Genomic DNA, 23,334 nt, shown 5'->3' with positions numbered 1-23,334 from the left:
TCCTATGGGGCCACTCTTCGCGCCCTCCCCCTCCAAAAGACTAAAGGGTCTACACACACCCAAAGAATTTGAATATAAAAAACATTACTTTCAAGAAAATAAAGATTCTCATTATTTGTATTCTTTAATCTTGATTTTCATAAATTTCATGGCCGGAAATAAACTAAAGGAAAAACCAGATTAAAGCAATGCAGAAATATCTAGATAAAATGCTTCATTTATTTCAGCAAAGTAACGCAATGGTCTCCTTGTTCCACTTTCCTGTTGTTTTCTTAAGAAACTGAAAGTGAAGGTGATCTAGGCTGTGTTATTTTGGCTCTGCAGATCTAGTAACTGCATCAAACCAGGAAGTTCCTAAGTTTCAATCTATTACTAAGCATCACTGGTGTAAATAGAGATAAACAAGATGAAAGGAGCATGTGTTTCCCTTTTTTTTATGTCCTAATCTTATCTGCTTACTTAGCTGGCTAGTGGACTGAATATAGCTCAAAACTAGTTAAGATCCAGCTCAGCTCTGGCCCTAATCAAATAGTGCCTGGACAGTAACAGGCAATATTCAATAATACTAAGGGCTCCCTTTACTAAGATGCGCTAGCATTTTTAGCGCGTGCTGCATTGCCGCACGCGCTAATCTCGCACTACTGTGGCACAAGGAAGGCCCTGGCGGGGAAGGCCGCAAAGCAGCCGCTGCTGCTGTTTGGAATGGAGATATGTTGACCTTCCGGTGGGAGGGTCAGCGGGGTTCTGCTTCATGGGGGTGGATGGAAGGTAGAGATGGAAAGGTGTTGCACAGGGGGATGGGTTGGTGGGGTCATTGTGGTTCTTCTGCACGTGTGTCACTGTTTTCCATCATCCCCTGATAGAATCATCTGGTTGCAGGAAAACAAGCTCAGGGCTCCCAATGATTCTGCATTATGGTAAGTTGTATAATTTCTATTACGATATTATAACTTAATAATAATAGAAATGTAATGTATCGTATTTTTTGCTCCATAAGACGTACTTTTTCCCCCCAAAAAAGTGGGTGGAAATGTAAGTGCGTTTTATGGAGCGAATACCTTTTTTTTTTTTTTTTTTTAAACTTCTGTTGGTCCAGCACTGTATCGGCAGGAGCTTTCCGCACTCTTGCCCCTCCCTCGCTGGATGGCTGTCCTCTCTTGCGGCAGAGCGGCGCACAAGGTAGGTGCAAGCTTTCATGCTCCTGTCTGATCCTGTGCCACTCCTTGAATGGCTGCCGTCAGTTCTTGCGAGGCACATTTTATTTATTTAAAAATATTTCTAACCCGCCTATCTACAAATCTAGGTGGAGAACAAAATCACATTCAAAGTCATGTTTAAAATACAAACAGACACAAAAACACATACAAATTCATTATTAAATAGCAGGAAAATACAAAAACAGCAAACAAATACAAATCAAAAACAGCAAAAAACTGCTCTAGCTTAGACTGCCACATAACTAGCACCCAAAAAACGCTCAAACAATCCAGTTTTCACCCCCTTTCTGAAACGCAACAAAATATTCGATTGGCGTAATGATAACAGTAAAGCATTCCACAACGCCGGACCCTGCACTGCAAAATATAGTTTTACGGTTCCCTGTAAGCCACACGGCAACCAAAGATAGAATTTCCAATTTCAAACTATCTGATGACCGTAGTTCATGTGAAGGGCAATACCAGTGCAAAAGGGAATGAACACTAGAGGTGGTATCAGGTGTTGGTAGGCGCCACCAGAGGCACAATTCACATCAAAGATAGGTGCCAGAAATGTAGGCCTGGAAAGCCCTATCCGGTGCCTATCTCTCTGCAGACGTGTGATTATCTAACTGGCACCGTCATGTGATTGACACATGATCAGCGGACACTTTTAAGGCAGCTGCTGGTTACAGAATCTGAGCGCCTAAGTGCCTAAAATAATATATATTTCTTTGCAGCTACAATTGTCAACTTGTAATTCCAAGTCATTTTCTGATCATTTCTCTTATGCTCGAAATCTCTAAATTTCCTCTGGTCTCTCAGCCTGATGAATTCCCCTCTTTAAGTCACAAAACTCCACAATATGCCAAGGTGCTCATTTTCTTGCCTTACCACAACAATGTTTTGAGCAACAAAATTCCTAAAGGCCTTATGTACTCCCAGCATTCCAATACTTCACTTGCTGATCAAAAGAACTAATTATATAAATCATCATGCATGCTTAACAACATAGAAACATAGAACATGAAGGCAGAAAAGGGCCACTGGCCCAACAAGTCTGCCCACTCTAAGGACCCTCCCCCCTAAGCACTTCCTCGAATTGAACCCACATGCTTATCCCATTTTTTCTCAAAATCGAGCACGTTGCTTGCCTCAGTTACCTGAAGTGGAAGATCATTTCAATGATCAACCGCCCTTTCGGTGAAGAAATACTTCCTAATGTCGCTATGAAATCTCCCACCCCTGATTTTCTACGGATGCCCTCTTGTTGCCCTAGGTCCTGTAAGGAAAAAGATATCTTCTTCTACCTCAATATGGCCAGTAACATATTTGAACGTTTCTATCATGTCTCCCCTCTCTCTGCGTTCCAAGGAAGTAAAAAATTATTCAGGACTCATCATTGCAACATTCTATTACTCTTTTTAGACCATTCCAAAGTCTTAGGTGAGGTTATATCTCTTATCAACAAATTGAAAGAACAACCAAATGATCAAACCATGGGACCAAATCTATGGGGCTCACTATCATATCTCTAGCAGTGCCTACTATTGAACTATCCAAAATAAATATAAGATCCAACATATTTCTCTTTTTTTGGATGCTGGGTCTACTACCTGTTAGAAACCCATTCTATCCACAGAATAAAGAATTTCAGCCACTATTCCCCCAGTCCTCATCAACAAAAGAAAATTTAAATCCCATATCAACACCACTAGGGTGGTCCCCCCCCAAAAAAAAATCAAGTCTATTTTTGTTCTATGTCTGGCCACTGTTAATGGTAACAAATTATAAACCTTTTGGTGAATATTTAGAGGTCGCTCAGCAATTTTGAATTTAATACACAAAATACAAGTACAGAATTTATATTATTTTTTCACCTAAACTTGAATTGTGAGCAAATTCATATGGAAAGAAGTTAGAATACGTGGAGGGGCATAATCAAAAAAATCATGTAAGTCCCCTTTTGGCCTAGGCCCTAAACGTTGAAAGTAGAAGCAGGGAAAATGTCCATTCTCAAAAAAAACGTCCAAAATGAGGTTTTTTTGAGAATGACCTACCTCTACGTTCAGCTGTTTAAACTCCCAGACCACCACTACGTCTACACTTACAACACATTATCAACCCAAAAAACAGCCTAAGCCCCAAACGCTCAAAACCAGACCTTTTAGGTGAATAAGGGGCCAGTCCTTCGCCTAAAAGCTATTTTCTGTAACTGATGTCTGTCAAAAACAACACCGATTACAAAATCTACCCCCACCCCCTAACGATTGCAGCAGGAGAGATGCTCATCTCCCCTGCTGCGATGGTGATTGGCCCACCTCCGAACTGCAGGAGAGATGCCCAATCTCTCCTGCTGCGGTTTGTGGCAGTTCGGGTAGAAGGGTGATCACTATCGTGGCAGGAGAGATATCCGCCCGGCAGGCCCACCAATTGTCGAATGGCGGGCCTTTGGGCCTAATTGGGCCAGGCACCAAAGGCCCTGCCCACAGGAGAGACCTTAGGTGCCTGGGCAAACCGGAATTGGCCCTCTAGCCACGGATAACAGCCACCGTGTCATTCTCTAATACAGATACCTAACTGTAACTTACCTTGAGCTACAACTGAAAAAGACATGAGCCAAGTTCAAAATCTCTTCTCTTCCCCTGTTACTCTTGAATCTAAACCCTGTGAGCTTCATATTATAATTTCTCATTACAGAACTTACTATACATTCTTTAAACCTTTGAGGTTTATCATATTTATTCTTTCTTTCTTCTAGGGCAGGGATCGGCAACCCATGGCTCGCGAGCTACATGTAGCTCTTTGACCACGTGGCTGCGGCTCTTCTCTTGCTTCAATACAGCAGCAGTGATTCCTGCCTGCCACTAACCTGGAAGCCTCTCATCTGCTGGGCTCCGCCCTCTGTCCAAACTTTCTGTTTCTGCTCATTTGGGACATAAGAACATAAGAATTTCCGCTGCTGGGTCAGACCAATGGTCCATCATGCCCAGCGAGGCAGCCCTTCGGTCAAAGACCAGTGCCCTGAGACTAGCCCTACCTGCACACGTTCTTGTTCAGCAGGAACTTGTCTAACTTTGTCTTGAATCCCTGGAGGGTGTTTTCCTTTATGACAGACTCCGGAAGAGCATTCCAGTTTTCTACCACTCTCTGGGTAAAGAAGAACTTCCTTACATTTGTACGGAATTTATCCCCTTTCAACTTTAGAGAGTGCCTTCTTGTTCTCCCTACCTTGGAGAGGGTGAACAACCTGTAGTTATCTACTAAGTCTCTCCCCTTCAGTACCTTGAATGTTTCGATCATGCCCCCTCTGTTCGAGGGAGAAGAGGCCCATTTTCTCTAATCTTTCGCTGTACAGCAGCTCCTCCAACCCCTTAACCATCTTAGTTGCTCTTCTCTGGACCCTTTCGAGTAGTACCGTGTCCTTCTTCATGTATGGCGACCAGTGCTGTACGCAGAACTCCAGGTGAGGGCGCACCATGGCCCGGTACAGCAGCATGATAACCTTCTCCGATCTGTTCGTGATCCCCTTCTTTATTATTCCTAGCATTGTTTGCCCTTTTCACCGCCGCCGCCGCACATTGCATGGATGGCTTCATCGACTTGTCAATCAGAACTCCCAAAAGTTGAGCTTTCTCTTTGTTGAGTTTTAGAAAATGATGACATATCCACTTCTCAAGACAGCCTATACAATTTATAATGCAAACTGAAGTCTCAGCAGGAGTAGATTGCACCGAAAGCAAAATGGTAATAACATCTGCATACAAAAATACACTATAGCCCTCCAATGTTAAATAATATCCCAAGGAACTCATTAAGATATTGAACATAACTGGGGACAAAGGAGAATCCCGAGTCATTCCATAGGGTGATTTCTATGAAGTGGAAAGAGAATTTTGAAATTTCACTGTATAGGATCTAAGGCATAAAAAAAAATCCTCAAACCATTGTAATACATTTCCTCCCATTCCAAGAGAACTTAGCATCAAAAGTATAAGATAGTAATCAACCAGATGGAACCCAGAGGAGAGGTCAAACTGTAATAAAACAGCTTTCTGACCTTTCCTTAACAAGTATCTACCTTCTACCAGTATAACTGCAATTACTATCTCAGTACTATAATATTTACAAAATCCAGATTGTGAAGAATTAAAAACATTAAATCTTTCCAGATATGACTCCACTTGCGAAGTAACTAAACCTTCTACTAATTTTGTAAACAGTGGAATAGAGGTTGGACTTTGCAGTATTATGGTATCTATTCACCAATAGTCTCTAAAAAAGATATCTCATTTCATGACTCTTGCATCCTTAGCATTCTCCTGGATTTGACTAACACCATGTCATATCTTTAGACTAGAGCACCCATAACAAGAAAGTACCAGCTTTTTACTCTTTTTGAGTGTAACCACCAGATGGCAGTGCTGTATCATGGTATGTGACAGTTTATAAAGTCTTTAAAAATATACAATAGAAACACAGAAACTTGATGGCAAGTAAAGGTCAAATGGCCCATCCGCAGCATCTACTATCTCCTCCTCCCCCTAAGAGATCCCATGTGCCTGTCCCCCTGCTTTATTGAATTCAGACATAGCCTTTGCCTCCACCACCTCTACCAGGAGACTATTCCTTGCATCTACCACCCTTTCTGTAAAAAAGTATTTCCTTAGATTTCTCCTGAGCCTATCACCTCTTAACTTCATCCTATGCCCTCTCATTCCAGAGCTTCCTTTCAACTGAAAGAGACTCACCTCATGTGCATTTATGCCATATAGATACCTAAAATTCTTTATCATATCTCCCCTCTCCTGCCTTTCCTCCAAAGTATGCATATTGAGATTTTTAAATCTGTCCCCTTATGCCTTATGATGAAGACTACTAATCATTTCAGTAGGCTTCCTCTGGCTGACTCCATCCTTTTTATATCTTTTTGAAAGTGCGGTCTCCAGAATTATACACAATATTCTAAATGAAGTCTCACCAGAGTCTTATACAGGACATCAATACCTCCTTTTTCCTATTGGCCATACCTCTTCTTATGCACCCTAGCATCCTTCTAGCTTTCGCCTTCACTTTTTCAAGCTGTTCAGCTACCTTTACATTAAATCACACCCAAGTCCCGCTCTTCTGTCATGTACATAATTTCTTCACTCTCTAAACCGTACTGTTCCCTCAGGTTTTTAGCAGCCCAAATGCATGACCTTGCATTTCTTTGCATTAAATCTTAGCTGTGAAATTTCGGACCATTCTTCAAGCTTCACTAGGTCCTTCCCTTATGTTATTCACACCATCAGAGGTGTCTACTATATTGCAGATTTTAGTATCATCCACAAAGAAACAAATCTTACTTGACAGCCCTTCAGCAATATCGCTTACAAAAATGTTAAAAAGAACAGGTCCAAAAACTGAACCTTGAGGCACACCATCGGTAATATCTTTTTCCTCAGAGATCTCCATTGACTACTACCCTCTGTCACCTTCCACTCAACCAGTTCCTGACCCAGTCCTTCACTTTGGGGCCCATCCTGAGGGCACTCAGTTTATTTATTAAGATGCATGTGTGCACCACATATAGAATTAATCAGATTTGTCTGACAAGACCTGCTTCTAGTGAATCCATGTTGCTTCAGGTCCTGTAATCCATAGGATTCCAGAAATGTCACTATTCTCTGTTTTAAAAGCATTTCCATTAATTTATTTACCACAGAAGTCAGACTTACTGATCTTTAGTTCCCTACTTCTTCCTTACTTCCACTTTTGTGGAGAGTGACCACCATCTGCCTATCTCTAGTCCTCTGGTACTACTCCCTATTCTAGAGCATTGAAAAGGTCAGCCAGTGGAGCCGCCAGAACTTCCCTAAGGTTCTTCAGTACCCTCGGATGTACACCATCCGGCCCCATACCTTTTATCCACCTTTAGTTTGGCAAGCACCTCATGACCACAATCCTCTGAAAATCGATCAGGGACTACTACACCTATTTGTGTTTGTTTTTTGCAGTCTCGCTCTCAGCACTTCAGCTGTGAACACAAAACAGAAATATTTGTTAAGCAATTCAGCTTTTATATATTTCTCCCCTTCATCTTTGAGTCTCACAATGCCACTTTTGCATGAATATACCTAAAAAATGTTTTTTCCCCCTGTTTTATCATATTAGCTATTTTTTCTTCCATTTGCTTCTTTGTTTTCCTGATTACTCAAACAGCCTCTCTTAATATTTCCAGATATTTTAGCCTGTTTTCCTCTTTCTGTGATATTTTATAGTTTATGAAAGCTAACCTCTTTTTCCTTACCTTTTCAGCTACTACTTTTGAGAACCAAAACAGCCTTCTTTTTCTCTCTCTTTTCTTACTTTCTTTACAATAGCTCATTTCTGTTGCTTATTGCTTTCCTACTTCTTCCAGATGTTTCCATCCAGAGGACAATTCCTTGGCGTAATCCTCCATCTGAACATAGATTTTGGTTTGTTTGTTTTTTTAAAGTCTGGAACCTTTACTTTTGAATGATCCCTCTCTACACACTATGCGGTGTTACAGTGGGTGATCACTGGATGCCAGATGATCACCCACTGTAACATCAGAAACACTGTCCCTGTTTGTAAGTATGTCCCCATCCTGCGTAGGTTCCATTACCAACTGATGGAACAATTCTAGAAGATCCCGCAATAGGGATACCCTAATCAACAACTGGCATGTTAAAATCACCTATTAGTAATACTTCCCCTTATACAACTGTATTCTGAATGTCTGCTATTAAATCTCTGTTTACCTTTCTCCTCCACCAACGCCAGACTCCATCCCTTCTTTCTTGCCATGCTGTATGCCCACTCACTGTCAGATATCTATACCCATTGCATCGTTCCTTCTGCCAGAAACTCCCCAACCCTAAGATGTCCTGTCCGTCTGTCCAAATTAGACTGTAAGCTCTTCTCAGCAGGGACTGTCTATTGAATGTTAAACGTATAGCACTATAGAAATGATAAATAGTAGTAGTACGTCTTCTGTCTGTGAAGAATGCCTGTATATTACACCAATGTAAATATATTTTCCATTCCCTCTTTCCAGATTGACCCACAGTGCCTCTTCCTTACCCTTCAGATGCTACAATCGTGTGACTTTAATATGATCTTTAAACTAGGGAACATCTCTTTCTGTGTTAACTCTTGAAAATCGATTTGGGTTAATTCTGCTTTGGTTTGATGCCGAGAACCAGTTCCCTTATTTAAAAAAAATGCATGTGCAAGCTGTAGTCCAGGTGTAGGTACCATACATGCATAAAGTGCTATACATCTTCTTCTACATTTGTTTTCCTAGTATTTTTCTTTTCTTGGCAGTATTTCCAAAAATGCAGGTGCGCATGATTGGAATGTTATTGCAGACATTTTGTTCTTCAAACGGGCAACTCAACATTGCTAATCAGCTGAATCTGCAAACCACTATTAAACAAAAAGGCAAGTTATTTTTGTTAAGGTGAGAACAAAATGGTTATTCCTCATCACTACAGAATTAGAAATCTAATAAAAGCTGAAGTCTGCGAGTTTCAGCTGTTCCCTGCTTGGCCATTCTCCATCCTGCAGTTTGCCTCCCTCTGATTCCAGGAGGACAGAGCCTTCCATGGACATCACAGCGCAGTCAGAAAAACAGGAAATGGGGTTGTTACAGGGAAGACAAGCTGTAAGGATAATATCATCCAAATATCCTCTCTCCGGCAGAAAATTGCCTGATCATGTAGCAGAGTTAGGAACTGGTTAGTCTGATGAACTACTTCTGAAAAAAACCCTGCAATGCCACTAATTGACGTTTAATTTCAGCAGAAAGCGTATAGTGAGAGTTTGTCTGAACACCGATGAAATCTGTCACAATGAAACCAGCAAAAAGGTTGCTATCCTGCTGAAGCTAAGTGGACATTTTTAGGCACATACTGCAAGGATCAAAAGGGAGTGCAGCATAAATTTCAGCAGCAGCTGCTTCTCTGAGAGGGAGAGAAAAAAAAGAGTTAATATTCAGCCCATGGTGGTAAGTGTTTTTTTGGGTTTTTTAAAAAAAAATGTTGACCACCATGGGCAAAATTAACCCTGGATATTCAATGTCAAGCCATGTCCGTGCAGCAGCATTGAGTATCTGGGGCTAAATGGGCTTGTGCTAGCTGCAGGTCCTGGCTGAATATCATCTGAGACAGGCATAAAGGTATCTGGGCAAGTCCTGACTCCACCTTGGAACATCAACAGAACCCCTTTTCTGAGGCTTCATCCCTCCCGCCACTCCCTGGAACATCAATAGAATCTTCCCTTCATAGAAACATAGAAATTACATAGAAATAAGGGCCCACGGCCCATCTAGTCTGCCCACCTTAATGTCCCTCCCCTACCTTTGCCCTGTGAATAGATCCCATGTGCCGATCCCATTTGGCCTTAAAATCAGGCACGCTGCTGGCCTCAATCACCTGTAGTGGAAGACTATTCCAGCGATCAACCACTCTTTCAGTGAAAAAGAATTTCCTGGTGTCACCTCGTAGTTTCCCGCCCCTGATTTTCAACGGATGCCCTCTTGTTGTCGTGGGACCCTTGAAAAAGAAGATATCTTCCTCCGCCTCGATATCTTCCTCCGCCTCCGCCTCAATGCCTTCAGATTCCCCTTCCTCCTTTTCACCCTCCTGGAACATTAGCAGACCACTCCTCCCCCCTTTGCCCTCCCAGAACATAACAAGTTTCAAGGTTTATTCAAATCTTACTATCCCGTTCCAAGGGTCAAAACCTTCTGGATGGCTTACAGTTTAAAAACTTAAGGGTCCTTTTACTAAGGCTTACTAGCCAATTTAGCGGGCGCTAAATGCTAATGCGTCCATTATAGTCTAAGGACGTGTGAGCGTATGCTAATATTTAGCGGCACTACATCGACTAGTGCGCCTTAGGAAAAGAGGGGTTTAGTTAACAAAAAATTAGTTACATAAAATCACTTATTACTTAAAATTAAATTAAAAAGCTATAATTATTCAAAAATTAAAAGAGTGATATACACATGAAATTAAGTCTTCTTGTGCCTAACAGGAGTCTTTCAAGTACCAAACTGTCACTATTTATTTTCATAAGCGTCAGAAAAAAATTGAAAGTATCAGTGCAAACGCATACAGTTTTAAACTTATCAAGTGTTCCTGCTAATCGAAGTGCTAGTGGTATGGAATTCCAAAGTTGTGGGCTCTTTATAGGAAGTAGTCCTAATAATCTTGTGGACTAATTCTCAATAAGATGGAAATATAAGACGTTTCTGATTTTCTGATCTACGTGTCCCTTTTGGTATATACAGATTTAGAAAACATGCCAAATAAAGAGGTTCATCTGTCGTTAAAACTTTAAAAGTCAATAGGAGTATTTTATAAGTGATACGATAGTTAATGGGCTGCTTTCAAATATGGAATAATATGATCAAATTTGTGATTGTAGCCCCACAGACCAAACTGCAGGCACCGGCGACAAATTGTTAATATGCTGACACTGAAATGACACTCTGACAACTCAAGCAGTAGCTGAGGTGAGGCCAACTTGTGATTGGTCAATCAAATGCATCAAAGAGCACAATCTTGCAGTCTGTTTTAAAGCTAACTTACATTAAAAGCAGCATTACATTCTATGAACAGGGTCCTAAATCCGGACGGCTACAAAATAGTTTCTAAAATAGTTCTTGCTCGCTGTTGAGGTTCTTAACAGATACAATGTTTCTACAATTTGTCCAGCATGACTCTCTCTTTCTGTTTTATAAAAACCAAGAAAAGAAGAAAGCTAAATGAGGGGTGGGATTATGCCATGAGCATATTTCTTAACCTTTCACTGGAAATCTTTATTGCATTGTTTTCATTATTTTCAAGATACAGTGGTACCTTGGTTTACGAGCATAATTTGTTCCAGAAGCATGCTTGTAATCCAAAGCACTCGTATATCAAAGCGTATTTCCCTATAGGAAATAATGGGAACCCTGATGATTCATTCCACAACCCAAAAACTAATGTACAGTACACTTCTCCCTCCATATTCGTGGTGTTTGTGGGCGGGACATAGCCGCAAATATGGAAAAACCGCGAATAACTTTTCCCCATCTCTCCTTCTCCAGTTCACCAACTCCCCAATGCAAAGTTTGGCTGAGGGCGCCCCAGTTCCTGCTAATGAATGAAAAAGCGAGGTTCAGCTGCTCCCCGGATCTTTCGTCTCCTGCAAGCGTGGCTCCACCTGAGCTTCAGATACTCAATGCAGGGTGCCGGGACCTCAGCCCGCCCTTTCCTGCACAAGGATTGGAGATCCAAATCGAGCCTGAAGCTGCTGTCACTTACCCCGAGTGGCCCACACTTCCCTCCCACTGATCTTCTTGGTGCTGATAGCAGTCGACCAGCGATTTTCAGGCTGGGAAGCTGGGAAGCAGCGATTTTGTGGGTAAATGTTGGTAAGCGCTAAACTTTTTTACCGGTACTCATGATGTAATTTTGGGGGGGAGGAGTCAGCATGTGAGAAATCACGAATAAGCAAAACCGCAATTGCTGAAACTGCGAATACGGAGGGAGAAGTGTATAAAATAACCCCAAAACTAATGTACCTGTATAAAATAAAAAGGAGAAAGCTGCCAAGCCGCTAGAGGAGGAGGAAGAGAAGAACCGCAGCCTGAGTGGCTCCCCAGTACTGCTGCTCCTGTCTTAGCAGCTGCCGTTGCTTCCGGAACTGGGCAGAAGCCGGCGTGGCACTGCTGTGTGGAGCAGAAGCGGCAAACCCGAAGGCGGTGAAGGAGGGCCTCGCAGCTCTGCAGCGTCCCAGTGCACATCCCATTACCTGCAGGAACGTAAGCACCACCTGTACGCACGCGCTGACTCCGCCTCCCGGAGCTCCAAACGTGCATAGTACAGGAGTTCTAACCAGGTGCGCGAGCTGCACAGAAATAGCTCCGCCTCGAGCGAACACGTGCATCGTCCCATCTCCGGAGGAAGGCGTGCGTGCTCGCGCGCTCACCAGTACCTTCTTCAGATCCCATCATCTCGCAACAAGGACGCACTCCCAGCGGGAAGAAGTGTACAGTAGGTATTTGCTCGTTTTGCGAGTCACAAATTGAGCAAATGTTTTGCTCGTCTTGCAAAACACTCGCAAACCGCGTTACTCGCAAACCGAAGTTTGACTGTACTTATGTTTTCTGTGTTGTCATTTATCTGTTTTGACATTCAATAAAGTTTCTCGTAATGGAAGAAAGAGGTGTGCTGATGGTTGCGGGCGAGTCGGTAGATCAAGTGCAGTTTGTTCATAGAGTGCCCAGACTATTACTACCCTTTCGCACATGCGCCTTGAGTATCTATCTCCAGTCCATCAGATGTATTTTCTTCTTTTGGACAAACATATGATGACTATTTTTAAGATACCTGCACTCTGGAAGAACAATATTTATTGCTATTCCCCTCTAAGAATCAAATGTAGGAGAACTGAGCGTTTGAGTGTTAATTCTAGATGTAGATGCCCTAATGCATCAAGGAGAGTGCCTATTCTTTAATAGCATCTGGGCACCCAAATGTCATCATAGAATACTAGCATAAACCCGATGTAGATGCACCCATTTATGGCTGGTCAGTAGCAGATGTAAACAGGTGTGTCTAAGTGCAGAAAGAAGTATTGATTTAATACTTTCTATCAATATTTATTATTCTAAGTTATTAAAATATAAGTAAACTAAAGTAACTTATCTTAAGACTTAACTAGTTTTACACTAACACCGACCCGGTGACGATTGGGTGCATAAAGCCAGGGGCTATGATCATGTGAACCCTTGGTGGCATCTCTGAGGGCTGTGAAGAAAAACGATTATTAAATATCTGATACAAGGCATTCAAGGGAGGTTTAGAATACCACCCATACCTACAATCTACTAAGTGCAGAAAGCAACACACGCAACTTACAGAATTCCATTTATTGTATGCGTTAAGTGGATGACTTGCCCCTGTCCTGTCCATGCTTCACCCATATGTACAACCCTTCCCCCCCCAGCAATTGCACACCATAGCATTTACACACACTCTTACAGAATTGCTTTTAAGGTGCTTATGTTACTAAGTGCTAATTTTCTCTGCGCTTACATGCACTAGGCATACATAAGTGCAGGCATGCAGTTATAGAATTGTCCTTCACAAGAATGGCAACTTCTGAATGTGTATTTTACCATGGTTGGAGGATGTTCTGTTAGGTATTCCTTTGTGGATGAATTTATTTTGTATAAAGAGGGTACTGTATCTGTGCTATGCACTTTTGAAATCTGCTTTGAACTTCACAGTAAAGCACTAAATAGTGCTATGGCCTTGCCTATGGCTGGCCCGCCACCAAAATGTTCAAACTCTACCACTTAAGGCACAGAAAATAAACCTTGACTGTAGGTGGCCAAGTAGTCTAGTTTTCAAGGCTCATGTTGCTGTAGCTCAGTAGAGGCTGGTTCCAAGCAAGCTGGAAACCTAAAGGACCAAGAGAAAACTGCCAAGCCAAATATGTCATTCAACACATTTTCAACCTACCTTTAAATATCCTTTTGATAAATAGAGGCCTGTCACCATAAATAGAAGCCCTTCCTCCATCAAGGCTGAAGCCCAACCCAGCAGAAGTCTTCAACAGGTCCACAAAAATGGCATCATTTAAGTCCAAATTAACACCTGATAAACGATGATGTGCAAAATAAAACATGTATTTGTAAAGTACATCTTTCTCTTTGTAATACAAACAATACTCCAATTTTCTGTTTCAAAAAATGTTTTAGGAAATTTGAGTAGAGCATAGCTTTGAGCAAAGTTTATTAAATAAAAAAATAAACCCTTTCCATGGAATGTTTGTTGAGGAAGGGGCTGATACTGTAAGCTGGCGCCTGCCACGGATCAATCACAGACAGGAGCTGCTTCCAGAATCGGGGATACCGGCACCCATAACAGACCCTCTAGACACCGGAAATGTAGGCCAGGGATTTACCGGCCTACATTTCCAGTGAATAGGGTCCTTGCAAAATTGTGGCCAGTGGTGCTGAAGTCCAGTGCCACGCCTAAACACGCCCACTTCCGGGCTTTTGACATTGCTAGGCGGCTTGGACTTGGGTGCCAGTCCCAGAGAGCGCATAATTTTTTTAGAATGAGTTTCTAATTGGTTTTAATACCACGACTAATTATTGCACCACTTAAAACACTTTTGCATTAGAGCACTGGAGACGCTGTGACACTTCTTAACACAATGGACATACCTTTCACTGGTGTCTTGTTCGTTTTGGTAGCCCAATTGATTATCTGACTCATGTAATTCAATTATACGAGAGAAAAGTTGTGACACATTGCTTTGCATTGAGGCTCAGACTCCTAAGGCAGGCCTGACAACCGAAATACGTACGTGTCACGTTTTGACCACAATAAAGATATTCAGCACCACAGGTCTCCTTCTCTGTTTTCTTTGTGCAACCAATTATTGCATCACTTGAAACACTTAAGTTAGGCACCTCTTGGCGCCTAACATTTGGCAACTTTTAGACAATCTGAGTCGAATTATCTACCTAAATATTCTAACTTTACTCACAAGAAATCTGTCCACCTTAAATTCTACGTTCACCCAAGGTGATGTTGTAGATCACCCTTTATACCTTGTAACTAAGGTGTATCAATCAATCTTTATGGCCCTCAGAGATGCCACCCAGGGATCAATATGATCATATCCCTTGGCTTTACACACCCTATCGTCATCGGGTCAATATCAAATGTGAAAATGATATAAACTTTTTTTTCTTTTTTTCTTTTTTGCTTATTTTACTCGTATGTATTAAACTCTTTTTGCTAATTTTAAAACAATAAATATGGCTAATGAGTTTAAGGTAGATACTTAGCTTCACTGGGATGGTTAGTAGCTGTTGGTAAGGGATACATATGCCAACATGTTTCACCCCTAAGAAGGGGGTTTCTTCAGGGCTACTATCCCTGCAAACAAGAAACCTTGTTTAGGTGTGGAAAACGCTAAGCATAACATGTAAAAAATATCATTCACATCATACATATGTATTATCATACCTTTTATATTAATTTTACACGGCTGGCCACCCGATCTAAGTTTCTTTAAGATGGCCGCGGCGTGCCATCTTGAAAGACTCTGCGCACTTTCTCAGAAGACTGGGAGAGGTAGTCCATCCCCCTTCAGGGTGCTGTATGGTGACCTTGGATATAGTGTCCCTATACACGAAGATCCCCCAGGAGGGGGCTATGGACATTATAAAAGAGACCCTGGATGCTAGACAAGGACCGCAACGTATCACTACGGAGTTTCTTATGCGTTTGGCCAAATGGGTGATAGAAAATAACTATTTTGTATATGAGCAGACCCACTACAGACAAATTCATGGGGTCGCGATGGGGGCTACTTTCGCCCCATCGGTGGCTACTTTGTATGTGGGCCGGTTTGAAGAAATTAACATCTATCCATCTGGTTTTTATAATGCTCATATAAAACTGTGGCTCAGGTTCTTGGACGATATTTTTTTCCTTTGGACTGGATCGGAGATTGAATTGATTAATTTCATTCAATGGATCAATACGGTGGACCCCAACCTAAAGTTTACTGCTACGTATAATTGGTCCCAAATTGATTTTTTGGATATCACAATATATAGGGTGGGTACTGCTTTTGAGACCACCCTGTATAGAAAACCAGTGGCTAGAAATACTCTGCTACATTTTGGAAGCTTCCATCCCCACAGACCTAAAACCAGTCTCCCCATTAGCCAATTCCTAAGAGCCAGAAGAGTATGTTCAGACCTAAATGAGTTCCAGAGGATAGCTAAAGACATTAGCCAACGTTTTCGTTTTCGGGGCTATCCAGAGACCTGCATTCATCAAGCATATGTAAGGGCTCGTTTTGCCCATCGGGACCTCCTTCTCCAAGACTCAGACAGGGGATCTAGTTCTGTCCGGGAGGAGGTTGAACTGGTCTGCGTATTACCATATTCGGTAGTTGTTAATGTTATGGTGAGATCTATTAGGGAACATTGGCATATCCTAAAAAATCTCAGGGGTTTGGTTGATTCTCCCCTTATTACATACACGAAGGGTATTACCATTGGCCAACTATTGAAACGCCGCAGACCAGTTCATGAACCATTGGGCCTTCATGCTCCTTGTTCTCACTGCCAATGGTGTGACAAGACCATAGGGGGTCATGTTTGGAAGGACCCAGGTACCGGTAGAGTCATCCAGGCTAGAACATATACAACATGTAAATCAGCTTGGGTTATATATGTTATAGTATGCCCCTGCCCTCTGGTATACGTAGGTCGTACCAAACGTGCGATTCACTTAAGGCTCAATGAGCATAAATCCAGAATAGTGACGGGCAACTTATCTGCACCTTTGGTTCAACACTGGCTGTTGAAGCAACATCAAATAGATCAGATCAGATGGCGTGTCATCGACACTCTTAAGACAGAGGGGACACAGGGGAATGTGGAGGCCAGGCTAAACTATTTGGAACAGCAGTGGATATACCGTTTGAAATCGGTTATCCCCCAAGGGTTAAACCTAGAATTAGAGTGGTCATCCCTTTTATGATCTTTCGCTGGGAGTATTAATGTCTTCCCCAATACCAAATATGATGGGAGGATAGGAGAGCAAAATTACATTACATTACATTACATTACATTAGTGATTTCTATTCCGCTTGTGCCTTGCGGTTCTAAGCGGATTACATTAGAAGATGGCTGGACATTTCCAGGCGATGACAATACAATTATTTGTATAACTTTACAAACTTTGCAAACCTAACTTTACTTAACTTTTCGTACATAACTTTACATAACTTTACGTACATAACTTTACATAACTTTACGTGGAGTTACTTTGTGTTACTTTACATTATCCTTACCGTGCTTGCATAACTTGCATTAAGTTTACATAATTTATCTTACATAATTTATCTTACATAACTTTACAAGACTTTACGTAGAGTTATTTTATGTTATTTTACCTTGTTATTCCAGTACATTGCATAACTTACATTACATGATATTACAAAGCATAACCTTATGTTATATTACAACGCATAACCTTATGTTACTTTACATAATATTACAACGCATAATCTTATGTTACCAAAAAATCGTCTGTTCCTAGGTTGCTATATCTGATTTTTTCGGTATTTGTGGAGACTGTGTTTCTAGATATGAATTGGCTTTACGCCCGATGCAGCTAGATTAGATGTTGCCTATGGGGACGAAGTTGCAGTTGGTTGTGAGTTGCAGTAGGATATGAAGGGAGAGAAGATGATGGTAGATTATAATATTGGGATGTGTTTTTTGAATAGTATGGTTTTTATATCTTTTCGAAACGCTTTGTAGTCCGTAGTTGTGGTCAGCAGCTTGGATATGGTGGGGTCAATTTTCGCGGCCTGTGTAGCAAGTAGGTTGTCATATAGCTTTTTGCGTTTTGTGCCTTTGAGTGAGGGGTAGGTGAATGGAGTCTGGGTTCTCCTTACTCTAGTTGAGAGGTTTCGGGTTAGGCGGCTGTTTAGGTAGAGAGGTGCTGTTCCGTTTAGTGCTTTGAATAATAAACAGTATAGTTTGAATTGAGTTCTTGCTTGTATCGGTAGCCAGTGTGAGTCGAGATAGGCATTAGTGATGTGATCGTATTTTCCTAGCGAGTAGATAAGTCTGAGTGCTGTGTTCTGTACTGTCTGTAATTGTTTGGTCATGTAAGCGGGGCAGGGTAGATAAAGGCTGTTGCAGTAGTCTACAAGTCCTAGTACAAGTGATTGGACTAAGATCCTGTACTGAATTTTGTCAAAGAATTTTCTTATTTTTCGCAGGTTGCGCATGGTGTAGAAGGCTTTTTGGATGGTTTTGTTAGTATGAGTCTGCATTGTGCATCTCCTGTCTATTGTTACTCCCAGGATTTTGAGTGCTGGCTGTATTGGGTATGTGATTGCATTTGTCGTCAGATCAGTTAAGGTAGGTTCTTTGTCTTTTTCTAGCAGCAGGAATTTGGTTTTATCCGTGTTCAGTTTCAGTTTGTGGTTGGTCATCCATGTTTCTACCGTTTCCAGAGTTATTTTCAGTCGTCCTGATGAGTTGGGGTCTTGGGTATTGAAGGGGAGAAGGATTGTTATGTCGTCTGCGTAGCTGAATGAGACTATATTTAGGGAGTCTAGAGTGGTGCCCAGTGAGGATACGTAGAGGTTGAAAAGTATGGGTGATAATGGAGATCCTTGTGGTACTCCACAGGGGTTTGACCAAGGGTCAGATATGTGGTCTTTTGTCTTTACTTTATAAGTTCTAGTTTTTAGAAAGCCTTGGAACCAGTTGAGTACCAAACCTGTGATCCCTATGGCGTCTAGTATCTGGAGTAGTATGTTGTGATCCACTAGGTCGAAAGCTGCTGAAAGATCTAGTTGGATAAGTAGTATCCTGTTCCCTTTGCTGAGGTGTTGGTGGGCTATATCCATTAGAGATACAAGTAGTGTCTCTGTGCTGTGGTTTTTTCTGAAACCTGATTGTGATGGGTGTAGTATGTTGTGGTCTTCTAAGTAGTTGGTGAGGTATTGTGCTACAAGACCTTCTTGTAGTTTGATATATAATGGGATTGAAGCGATGGGTCTGTGGTTGGCTGGATTATTGTTTGGAGCTTTGGGATCTTTCGGTATGGGGTGATAATAATCTCGCCTAGTTCTGGTGGGAAGTGACCATCTGTGAGCGTGGATTGTAGCCAGTTCATGAGGTTAGCTTTGAACTTGATGGATGCGGTTGTTAGCAGGTACGATGGGCAGCTGTTTAGGTCACAAGAAGTTTTACTATATTTGTTGTATAGTCGAGTCATGTCGTTCCATTGTATTTTGGGGAAGTTAGTCCACGTTCTGTCAGCTACTAAGGCTTCATCTATTGTTGGTGTTGTTATAATCTCATCGAGGAGGGTTAATGAATTGTTGAATGTGGATCTGATATTGGTGATTTTGTGCTTGAAGTAGTCTGCTAATTGGTGAGCTGAAGGAGATTGGTTTCCTTGAGTAGCTAGGAAAGGTTTGGTGTCTGTGAGTTTTCTTACAATATTGAAGAGTATTTTTGAGTCTGGGTTTTCAGTGCCTATTAGTTTGGAATAGTATGCTTTCCTTTTTTCCTTTAGTTTGATGTTATATTGTTTGATTTGGATTCTCCATGCTACTTTTGTTTGGTCTTGTTTCTGTTTTTTCCATATTCTTTCGAGGTGTCTGCATTGTCTTTTTAAATGGAGAAGTTCAGCGTCGAACCATTTGTCTGAAGGTCTACAGATTTTGTTTTTTGTTTTTATTGGTGCTAGCTCGTTCAAAGTAGCTTCGCTAATGGTACGCCAGTGAGTTACAAATTCTTTGGGGTTGATTTGGTCGAATGCTGGATCTACCTTCTCCCAAAATGTAGTAGGATTGATTTTCTGTCGTGTGTTGATGTGGATTTTTTGGGGTGCGGGTTTGTGGTTGTTTTGAGCCCAGTTTATGGTGAAAGTGTATTTGTAGTGGTCTGACCAGAGGGAGGGGTGCCATATACCGTTGAATAACTTATTTACCTTTCCCTTCCCCCAAATGTGGGTGTGTGTAGAGGTTGGGTTTTGTCCCTCCCCCTTCCCACCTCACTTCCGGGGTTTGGGATATTTAAAGTCACTTTCAAGCACGCCGCGGCCATCTTAAAGAAACTTAGATCGGGTGGCCAGCCGTGTAAAATTAATATAAAAGGTATGATAATACATATGTATGATGTGAATGATATTTTTTACATGTTATGCTTAGCGTTTTCCACACCTAAACAAGGTTTCTTGTTTGCAGGGATAGTAGCCCTGAAGAAACCCCCTTCTTAGGGGTGAAACATGTTGGCATATGTATCCCTTACCAACAGCTACTAACCATCCCGGTGAAGCTAAGTATCTACCTTAAACTCATTAGCCATATTTATTGTTTTAAAATTAGCAAAAAGAGTTTAATACATACGAGTAAAATAAGCAAAAAAGAAAAAAAGAAAAAAAAGTTTATATCATTTTCACATTTGATATTGACCCGATGACGATAGGGTGTGTAAAGCCAAGGGATATGATCATATTGATCCCTGGGTGGCATCTCTGAGGGCCATAAAGATTGATTGATACACCTTAGTTACAAGGTATAAAGGGTGATCTACAACATCACCTTGGGTGAACAATTAACAGCACCTTGTAAGAGAATATTGTTCAAGCCTATTGTCCTAACACCTTAAATTCTAAACACAGTATATTTGCTTTGGTTATAGCTATTCTACTCTGTACACATGTCTCTTCTTCACTCTGGATTTAGCAGTCAAAATAAATCAAAAAGTGTTTGCCTCCCCAACGTTTACAAGAAATTACATGCAGTGATTATTTAAACATTTAATTAATAGCTTGTAACAGTTGTAAAATAGTCTTCTAGAAAAGAATGGACATTGAAACCGCATTTCATGACAGTTTGACCAATCTCAAACAAATATATTGTGAAGTAATGTAGCAAACGTTTATATTCTACCAATCTGATAGAATCTTTCTTGTTCCAACTGTCCAACTATCTGTAGACTACTGTAATACCTGCTTTTGTTTCCATGGCGGTGTCTTTTCCATATGTCAAGCATTTTTCTCCCATAGCAGCCAAGTCTAGTTTGGAAGAGCTTCTTTCTTCATCTTTCCCTTTTTTTATTACGACGACTGCATGTCGGTGTACCTTTGCCTGACGCAGAGCATGCAAAGCATCGCCATGCGCAGATCCAGCAAGAGGGGTGTCATTAATAGACAAAATGCAGTCTCCTTTCTTAATTGTTCCTTCTTGAGATGCAACACCTTTTGAAAACACCCTATGGACCTATAATGAAAGAGAGAAAACAAATTTTTACCTTAGCTTCTCATATGAAGGGCAAGATTTATGCTCTAGGACAACATGCATGTGTAATCTTTCCTTCAAAACAAAATTTATTTTGTTTTAAACTTGTTTACCTATAAGGCCCATTTAAGAAAAACTATTTTCCATAGATTCCAGATGAATGTCCTGCTTCACAAAGGCACTTTAGGCATTAACGTGCTCCGGGCAGAGGCCTAAGGCCCTGATTGGTTCAGGTGCATAAGGCCCTTCCACTGAGAATTTGTTCAATCGATTTGTAAACTAAGAATTTTTATAGCTCTGCTATTCCAACCAGTAACCTTAAGAACTATATAGCTTTCCACTTCTTTCATTATGTAAGATTGTACTGATGACTCTGAATTGTGACCTCTTTGCTGACTGTCCAGCGCTTCTTGTTGTAAACCACCTCAAACTTCATGGCTTTGGCGGTATATAAGAATAAAATTATTATTATTATTATTACATGGCAATAAGATTTGTAAGTTTCAAATTAAAAAAAAAAGTATAAAACTGCTTTTTCATTAACATTAGCAGTGAATCAGGCAGCGAAGTGGTGAAATGCTTTTGCCTTATTTAGGAGTGAATGTTATCCTGTATTTTTTCTGTTTGTATGGATTAGGTCTATTCTATTTAACAATGGAGTTCTTTTTATTTGATTGTATTTTGTAAACTGCTTGGACCAGTAAAATGAATGAGCATTATAACAAGATTAATAAACCATATCAAGATAATAGCACATTATAAGTTTTTTCACAAACAACTGAAAATATTTTTGCTCCAGAAATCTGTATTACTAAAAAATAAATTGATGTTTTTTTTAATGTAGTTTATTGCATATTCTTAGGAATTCCTAGTTCTTTCATCAGCTGCACTGAACTTTACAGAGATGTGTGGCAGATTATAAATGTTAAAATGTAATGTTTAGATGATGTACTCTGGCCATTACCAAAACATTAGGATTTCTTTTTATTGTTATGTGTATGGTAACAATATTCCTGCAAAGATTCCAGACAAGATCAATCAAAATTCAATTAACATAAAAAACCAAACAATTTCTATTAATTAAAAATCGGACACATGCCACCAGACAAGAAGCTGTTCTGCTTAGTATCTGTGCTATGCCTTTGTGTTTTCAAACATGAATGCCAGTTTTCATCAGTAGCATAACATTAAACTGGTTTTGTTTCAGCAATGAATTTGGAGAACTGATGAGAAAAGAGCCCATCACAGATTATGATTAGAATGAAGTGCTATAACTCCTGTTAAATGACCTCTTGATCTAATATCCACCAGGTGTTTGCAGCATTTCCCAGAGGCAAATCCATAGGCCTAGATTCACTAACCTCCTGATCCGTGAGCGATTGGAGGTAGGCTGACCGATTCACCCACCATCTTCATGCAAATGGAGGTGATCAGAGGCACACCCCCAATCGAATGCATGGATCGGATTGAGTTGGGGGAGAGCCCTGACAGTAGTGACAGGAGAAGCAGCCTCCTGTCACTGCTATCAGGGCTTCTGCCGGTTTAAAAAAATTTTTTTTTTTAAATCGGGCAGATATTTTGCATGTTTTACACATGCAAAATATCAGCCCAATTAAAAAAAAAATTAACCCCCTCCCTCTCCCGACAAGTGCCCCTTCCCCCTCCTTCCTGAAGCAAAAAATTTGCCCTGCTTTTAAAATTATGGCAGTAGGGTTCCCACTCCTTCCTGCCATCTTCACTATTTCCCCCATCCCCAAAAACAAATGGTAGGAGGGCTGCCAATGCCCTCCTGCCACCCAAGGGACACCCCCCCTCCCCGTTCCCAGCCAGACCCAACTCCCTCCCCATACCTTTAAAAATGTTGGGAGCAAGAGGGGTGCTCAATCCCTCCTTCTCCTTAGGCCTCCCGTGATCTTCGGGAGCAGGAAGAAGCGCAAAGTCCTCCTGCTGCTCTGCTGGCCACGATGCACGGGGAGGGGACTAAGGCCATGATTGGCTGAGGCGCCTCGGGCTCCTCCGTTGGGAAGGGCCTGGGGCGTCTCTGCCAATCAGGGACTTCCTTAGGGAGGAGTCTAAGGAAATCCCTGATTGGCGGTGGGGGGCAGTTTTTTTGGGTTAAGGGAGGGGGTTAAAACCATGGGCTTGCAATGCGTTTTGCTGAATATATAAGAAAGGAAAAATTTCTTTTTTATATATTCTGCTGAAAGCATTGGGAGCCCATGGTTTTAAAGGGCAGGAGAGTCGGCCAGGATATAAGCAACTGGTCTTCAGC

The 23,334-nt window shown here is 41.3% G+C and overlaps 1 protein-coding gene across 7 annotated transcripts in view; it reads right to left on the bottom strand.

Annotated features, from left to right (window-relative positions):
* PDZD2 (PDZ domain containing 2) overlaps positions 1 to 23,334 on the bottom strand; it is a 487,038-nt gene that overhangs the window by 5,469 nt on the left and 458,235 nt on the right. For all 7 annotated transcript variants that reach the window (XM_033933443.1, XM_033933453.1, XM_033933424.1 and 4 more), the window contains 2 exons: positions 20,774 to 21,044; positions 13,721 to 13,855 (listed from right to left, as the gene is read on the bottom strand). In XM_033933443.1, coding sequence (XP_033789334.1) covers positions 13,721 to 13,855; positions 20,774 to 21,044 — 406 coding nt within the window. The remainder of the gene's footprint in view (positions 1 to 13,720; positions 13,856 to 20,773; positions 21,045 to 23,334) is intronic.

The sequence above is a fragment of the Geotrypetes seraphini genome, chromosome 1 (assembly GCF_902459505.1).
Source record: "Geotrypetes seraphini chromosome 1, aGeoSer1.1, whole genome shotgun sequence".
NCBI classification, from domain to species: Eukaryota; Metazoa; Chordata; class Amphibia; order Gymnophiona; family Dermophiidae; genus Geotrypetes; species Geotrypetes seraphini.
This window is presented reverse-complemented; position numbering and strand designations above follow the sequence as displayed.